The sequence below is a fragment of the Alligator sinensis genome, unplaced genomic scaffold, assembly GCF_000455745.1.
Source record: "Alligator sinensis unplaced genomic scaffold, ASM45574v1 scaffold1485_1, whole genome shotgun sequence".
NCBI lineage: Eukaryota > Metazoa > Chordata > Crocodylia > Alligatoridae > Alligator > Alligator sinensis.
The window spans coordinates 522,512-530,205 of record NW_005842962.1 but is presented as its reverse complement, the minus strand read 5'-3'; the positions used below and the strand labels follow the sequence as shown (position 1 = coordinate 530,205).

At 45.5% G+C, this 7,694-nt stretch overlaps 1 protein-coding gene across 1 annotated transcript in view; it reads left to right on the top strand.

Moving 5' to 3' along the window:
- Window positions 1-1,861: 1,861 nt before the first annotated feature.
- The window catches only part of LOC112548143 (cytosolic phospholipase A2 gamma-like), a gene marked incomplete at its 5' end in the record, with an annotated part of 14,215 nt that continues 8,382 nt past the window's right edge, over window positions 1,862-7,694 (top strand). Inside the window, 3 exons of the mRNA XM_025192716.1 lie at window positions 1,862-2,002; window positions 4,293-4,346; window positions 5,260-5,328. Coding sequence (XP_025048501.1) covers window positions 1,862-2,002; window positions 4,293-4,346; window positions 5,260-5,328 — 264 coding nt within the window. The remainder of the gene's footprint in view (window positions 2,003-4,292; window positions 4,347-5,259; window positions 5,329-7,694) is intronic.

Sequence of the window (7,694 nt, the reverse complement as noted above, 5' to 3'; positions counted from 1 at the left end):
GCTGTGTATCCCCTGCACTGAGGCACATGGAGCCACTGTGCTGACGCATGCTGAACCCCAGCCAGCCGTGGAGCAGCTGGCTGGGGTGCAGTGTGCCTTGTGATGGGGAAGCAGCAGCCCTGGGCTGGCTGCTCCCTTGTCTCCATGTGCTTCAGCATGGGGGCTCCATGTCGGGATCCACAGTGGAGCCCCCACACTGAGGCACGCAGAAATAGGAGAGCAACTACCCAGGGATGCCTGCTTCCCTGTCTTGAGGCACACTGCACCCCACAGGTGGTACAGCAGGTAGAAATGGGGAGTCAGGCAGCCTGAGGATGCCTGCTCCCCCATCTCCATGTGTTACTCCTTGGCTGGCCAGGGCACAGGACAGCAGGGGATGGCTAGCCCCTGATGAGGCACCCTGTGCCCCAGCCAGTGCCTCCCCCCCGACCCCCCACATTTGCAGCTCAGGGAGCAGTGGGACAATGTGTCCCACTGCAAAGCAGACAGGCAGGGGCATGCACTGCAGCACAAAATGTACTGGCACAATTTTGTGGTGCTTCTCTTGGTGCTGCTTCAAAGGTATGCCCCTGCTCATGTGGACACGGCCTCAGGATGTGAGGAAAGACCACAGATTTTGGCTTCTTTCTCTATTAGTTTGCATGCCTGTTTGGTTGTTGTTTGCTTTCTGTGCGGGCAGGTTTGCTCCGTGAAAGTTAAACTGCTTGGAAACTCAGAACACAAAGCTGACTGTCCTTGAGAAGGAACTTGAGTGATTAACCTGCTTACACTTGTGTTGAATCTACGTAACTGAATCACCTACACTAGGGCTGTGCTAGCTGCTAGGGCAAAGCTTCAGTAGCCAATTTGATTTGGAGGAGATTTAGCCCGATATGGCAGATGAATCTCCAAATCTGAAATGAACTGGGAGACGCATTAATCTCTCCAAATAGAATCAGAAGCCTCTGAATCGTTTCGGAGAGACTCGGAGATTCGGCCATAGACTCTACAGGCAGGCACTAGGCAGTGCTGGTGGAAGCAGATGGGGGAGCAGCCGGACAAACCCCGGCTTTAGCCAGCAGCCCCGGGAGGAGCATCTGGCTGCTTCCCTGGCTGGCAGCCCCAAGAGAAGTCAAGGGGGCTGGGGGAATTGAATCAGGAGCTGGGGGGAAATGATTGGGGGCTGAGGAAACAAACAGGGGCTTCCCCCCCAGCTCCCAGTTTGATTCTTCAGTTCTTGGCTTGATTCCCCCAGCTCCCCAATCATTCCCCCAGCCCCAGCGGCTTCTCTTGGGGCCCCGCCCCCGGGGGTGTCCTGTGGGGCTGCCAGCACTGCCTGCCTTGCCCTGGTTGAGGAGCAGCCGGAAGAGCTGTGGCTTCTCTTGGGGATGCCGGCTCAAGCCAGGGCTCATCCAGCTGCTCCCCCAGATGTTCCTGCCAGCCTGTATAGTCTATGGTCAAATATGATTTGGCGCTCAACATCTTCAGATTCAAATTCAGTCAAATCGAATCGGGACGGTGTATTGAATCACTGTCCCTCCAAATCCAAAGTGAATACTTTCCACTTTGCAGATGCCTAACGTACACATATGCTACTTGAAGTTTGTCTGTGTATCCACCCTGGCTCTAATGTGGCTTTATTTGGTCAGCAGCTTCAGCTAAGCCTTTGTTTTTTCAGAAGATGTATTAATCAGTTGTCCAGGATGGCTACAGATGGATTTTCTTAACAACTGACTTGAATATTGAAACAGGGGCAGCAAAGGACAGGAGATGGGATTCTGTTCAGAACACTTTCTACCACATACCAGTAGATCTTGTGGTAATTCATCTCCCACCTGAAATCTTTTCAAATTTTGTGTTCTCCCCTGATTTTTTTTTTCAGACACCTGGTTTGAATTCACACCCCATGAAGCCAGTTTTCTTGGCCACAGAGCCTCTGTAGATATCAAATACTTTGGAAGTGAGTTCGAGGGTGGGGTGGTAAAGACAAAGAAAAAAGAAATGAACATAAGTTACCACCGAGGTAAGTACGTCCAACCCAGATTTTTTGTAGAGAGAAAGTGATAGAGAAAAATATATATATACACACTCGTAAGTGGAATCAGTATGGCTAAATATATTGCAAGTAAATTGCGTAATTCTGACATACTGTGTGAGTGATGTCACAGTGTTGAACAGGGAGGTGTGTGTCCAATTAACCTACTGACCCTCCTGGTTGCACAGGTTGTTTTGTAGCCCCTATTTCCTTTTTCTCTCCCCTCACCGATCAGTATTATGACCACTATGGACAGCTAAGAACCATTCAATGTATGGGTGCTAGGTCCTGGCTCTCTTCTCAGTAAACTGTACTGTCTGGCTAAAATAACTGCTTGCTCAGCTTACTGGCTCCCATTAATCCTGTTCTTAGGGTAAAGTTACACATTACATTGGGACCATACTCAGGGCACTTAAAATGCAAGTGGCTGCATATTAAAGCTCTAACTCATGCTAAGTGTCCTCTGAGCATCTCAGAGTTATATCACTTTAAGGGAGGGTTAACTCTGGGCCAGGTTACATAGCTCATGTTAATGTAACTTCAGTCTGCTAAATGGAGATGAAATGAGCAAATCGCAATCCTTCATGATCCCAGGATGCACTACTCTCAGCCCCCCCCGCCCCCGCACAGAGCAGGGATAGAGCCCAGGGGCCTGACTTCCAGGCACAACACCCTGCTTAGCAGCCTTCTGGTGGCAAGCAAGAATTGCACAGACAGAAAATGGTATTAATCCTAATGTGTGACTGTTCACACCATTTTTTAACTTTACCAGGACCCCACAGTCCTCAGATTTAATATGGTCTAGTGTAACATGTAACTTCACTCATCTTAAAAGACTGGATGTATGTATCTAGAATGGTTTAACTTGCATTAGTTTTCTACACTGGTATAAATAACATTGGGAACTGGAGCACACAGACCTGGAGAAATCCTAGGTTAACTGGGCACAGTTGGAAGTCTTAAGGTGCCTTGTCCTTGGATGGTAGAGGAGCAGGAAGAACTTGTTTGACTTGAGTAAATAAGTACTATGTAGGGCCTGATTCAATTCGGTGGAGATTTAGCCTGATTCAGTGCCTGAATCTCCAAATCTGAATTGAATCAGAGAACCTTTTAATCTCTCCAAATTGAATTGGAACCCTCCAAATGGATTCGGAAAGAGAAGAAGCTTTAAATCTTTTTTTCTACATACCTCCTAGATAGCAGGTGGCTCATGAATGCTGAGATGGTGTGGCACACGGACCGTCCCACAGAAGCGTGGGGGGCTTCTCAGTGTGTTCAGCAGCAGACCCAGAAGTGGACCAGAAGTACTTTCAGTCCACTTCTGGGTCTGCCGGGGAGTGTGCGGGGGGGCCCCCCCAACACCACCCCTGGCTTGGTGATTGGTGCTTCCTGGGTCTGGGGTGCCACCCGGGGTCCCCTCATGGCTGACTGCCGAGCCAAGGGGGCCCAGTGCACTCCCCGGTGGACCCAGAAGCAGACCAGAAGTACTTCCAGCCCACTTCCGGATTCACCACCAAGCACACTGAGGGCCCCCCACCACACTCCTGCGGAACGTTCCATGTGCCCCAGCATCGCAGCATTCACAAGCCATGCTGGTACCTCGAGGTACATAGTACAAACATTTAAAGTAGTGTCTGTCCAAATCACTGGTTCTGTGAATCAGCATTGAATCTTCAGATTCAAATTTGGCTAAATTGAGTTCAGGGACAGTGATTCGAATCAATTAATCTAATCACTGTCCCTGATTCGATTCAGTTGAATCCAAATGGATTAGGTCCTAATTCGCACATCCCTGATACTATGGCACATTCACTGATGTAAATTCTAGTGGTGTAATTTTACCCCTGATTTTCCTAGTGGCTATTCTATGCAGGTTTCAGTAAGTTACTCCGGTGTAAGGTGGTATGCCCTGTGTTTGCTCCCTGAATACATAATCCAATATATCCTAAATATGACCAAGAACTGGTTGAATAACATATTTTAAGAATTCTTTTCTCTCTGTTTCAATGTGCACAGTGAGAATTAGAATTTTCATCTAAGAAGGAATTTTTTTTCCCTCCCAATAGAAAACTAACCAAAAAAAACCAACATATTTTTGATGCAAAACTGCTGAAAACCAAAAAAAGCTTCTTTTTTTGCCAAATATGTTTTTCTGATGAAAAGTCAGAAACTTTCAACGAATGCAGTCCCCCCACCCCCAATCCTAACAGCTTTATATAGAACTGGTGGGTGATGAGACATTTGTTTCCATTGATGTGCTTTTCCCTCTCTTTTTCAGGTTTATGGGGAAGTTGCATTGGAAGCAAAGAGGAAAACATAAAATTTATAAAAGGTATGCCAGTGTACATCATCACAGTGTTTTGAATCATGTTCAGGTTATGAACTTACATAGAACTGACTTACAAAGCATAATTGATGTTTGATGTAGCGCGGTGTAGAAGAATCTAGAAAGGATTCTTCCCCCCTCCTCCCCCCAACCCCCAAGCCAGGGATGAAAAATAAAAAAAGACAAGAAATCTTCCCCCAGTAACTTTTTTTTAACAACACTAAGTCATAGCTAGGATTCTCTCCTTCCAAGTCTCTGTATTTTACACTAAGAAAGAAGGGAACATAATTTCTTAAAAAGAAGGAAAATGGAGTGAAAAAGAATGGGAAGCAAATAGCAGAGAACGCTGTGAAAATCTAAACTGAACATGGAAAGCCAATTTTTATAAAGCCACATTCTCAAACTGGAAAGAAAATAGTTTAAAGGGGAAGGAAAGAAGAGGAAACCCTTCAGTTATTTATTTTGTAATCTATCCAGTATGTGTTTATTTGATTATTTGCTTGATTAACTCAGCTCATTGGGTCAAACAGTGTAATGTCATATGGGCAGGAATGAAGTAATACATAAGGCCTTCCCTCTCAGTTTATCATTTCTCCCACCTCTTGCGATTTACTTACAAATAAAGACCACATTAATTTTATCTTTGTAGTCCAAATGCCTATAATGTAATCTTGGTCTCACAGTATAGATAGCAGTGTGAAGACCATTAAATTGTGTGGTGGTATGTATGCACAACGTAAAACAACCATACACCAGATACAAGGATATTCAGGATTTGTAGCTGGAAGACAGAGATAGAGGTTCTGTAATTCCAACTGTGCTTTCTATCCACAAACATTATAACCTAAAGGTTTTGTCCTAAAGCAGTGAATTGTCAGTGTCTTTGTGAAATGACTTACTTTCCTAACTGCTATTTCAGAGATGCTCAGTTCTTGCTTCACAGAACTACTCGGGTCGCCTTCTACACATCATGAAAGTCAAGATGATAGTAAGTAGAATGCTATAATGCAGAAAACATTGTGGCACACTTTCCTCTTATTCAAATGGAGTTTGCACCACTGCATTTTTTTTACATGCATTGTGTCTGTCACTTAACATCTTGTTCTGGATAATAAGGAGTGAGAGAACAGGAAAGGAACATGCATGGTGCAATATACTGAACTAGGGGTGTAGAAGATAGCTTTATTTGTGGGGAAATGCTTCTTTTTTTAATTTCCTTAATAAAGAAAAAAAAAAACAGTTGTGCTCATTTAAAAAGTGCTGGTAGACTTTTTCAGTAATTTCAGTAAAATAATTCAGTAAAGCAATTCCACACCCGCCCCAATCAATAGAGTTGGTTTAAAAAAAAAAATCAGTTTCTGGATGTTTGTCCAAACATGAGAAATATCAATCAATTTCTGTACAAAAAGTATGTGTTTTGAAATACCATTTTGATAAGCATTTCTCTGTCCAGTTGAAAATACTGACCTGGCTTGCTTTCTTCATTGGAATTGTAGTGCCATTTCTCTGGTGATTGCATTATTGTCCATGGTTATATGAAATGACTGATAATCATGATGGCTTTTTATGAACTGTTTCAGGAAACAGCAGTTCTCAACACCTACCACTGAAGATGAAGAAACAAAATATGCACATATTGTTTCTCTATTTGTCCCATGCAACTGAGGGTCTCGCAAGGTTTTTTTTGATTGGAAGGAGAATTGATGGCAGGAGTCAGGGCTATTCTTTGGTGACAAATAGGCCTGTGCGACTAGGGAAGTATTTGATTCAGATTCGGCCGAGTTGAAGGACAGTGATTCAATTTGGAGATGCAGATCACTGTCCTTAATTGATTCAGCCAAATCGGCTTCAGAAGATTCGGCGCCGATTCAGAGAGTTTCGGTTACTCAGCCATAGACTATAATAGAGAATCACTGAAATACCTATAACGCTGTCATTTTTTGGCAGATTTAGATGAGAACAGCAGAGGTGGTATCACCTTCTGAGGGCATGAGGCCTGCCATGTTTCAAAGAGATAGGTGCAGGGGTTTCTGGGAAACTGCACCTCAAGCTGCTGATAAGCAAAACTTGTGATGTGTGTGTGTGTGTGTGTGTGTGTGTGTGTTAAGTAGGGCTGTGTGAGGCTTCAGATCCAGAGAAGCTTCGGATGCTTCGGCATCTGAAGCAGCATGCCTGGATAGAAGCGCTGGCAGTTGATTGTCTCTATTGATTAGTTCCTCTCCTTAGTCTCTGCTTTTGTAGAGGTTAATTGAGGGTAATTAACTGGTTACATTAGCTAGGTACTGTGTACTGAGCTAGTCCCTGAGTGAATCATGATTCATTGGTAACTGGTAACACAGTAGCTTAGCAGGCAGTGTCTCCCTGAAGTAGTGTCTCTCAAAACCCGAAGACAGAGACGGTCAGTGGCACAAGCACCCATGGCACGATTTTTGTCTGTCAGCAGCTAGAGGTGCAGGGCCCCAGAAGCCAGAACCCCTCCACCTATCTCCTCAACAGCTGGCAGGCTTTGTGGCCTCAGTAAGAGCTACCACCCATTCAGTTTTCAGCCCACTGTGCCTTAATACCCACAGGGTCATTAGTATCATGAGTTTTGCCTGTCAGCAGCTTGGGGTGCAGTTCCCCCTAAATCCCTGCACTGATCTTGAAACTTGGCAGGTTTTGTGGCCTCACCAGGAGCCACCACCCCTGCAGTTTTCACCCCCCTGTGATGTAACACATATATGTGATATGAGTTTTGCTTTTAAGAATTGGGGTGCAATTCTCCCCAAACCCCTTGAAACTTGGCAGGCTTCATGCCTTCAGCAGAGACTATAATCCCTGCAAATTTCATCTGAATCAGACAAAAAACAACAAAGTTATAGATATTTCATTGATTTCCACATTATACCCTATGGCCAGATCTCCGAGGCGGCTCCAAAGCTTCGGAGCCACTTCAGCCGGACCGAAGCAAAAACCTGGTCTGGATCTCCATATTGGATCCCTGGCATCCAAAGCAGCCAGATTGGATTGCTGCCGACTCGCACAGGCCTAGTGTTAAAGCACAGCGGGGTGAAAACTGCATTGATCCCCTGTTCTCACCCTTACAGCTCCACTGCAACCAATAAGCCTCAGGTCTCTCAAAGGTCTTATAGGTCTGGGCTTTCCCCAGCCAGAACTGTGCAGTGGCTGAAAGTTATCAGGTGCCTCCTGCTCCTACTACCCGCCTTTCACTAGGGCGCTTCATGGTCCTGGCAGTTCCTGGGGCTGCTGCAACACTGGCAGTCCCACCCAGGCCTCCCTACCCTGGCAGGGTGCAGTTTTAGGTCATGCCCAGGATGATGTGGGGCCTCCTCCTCTCCATATAACCCAAGCTCT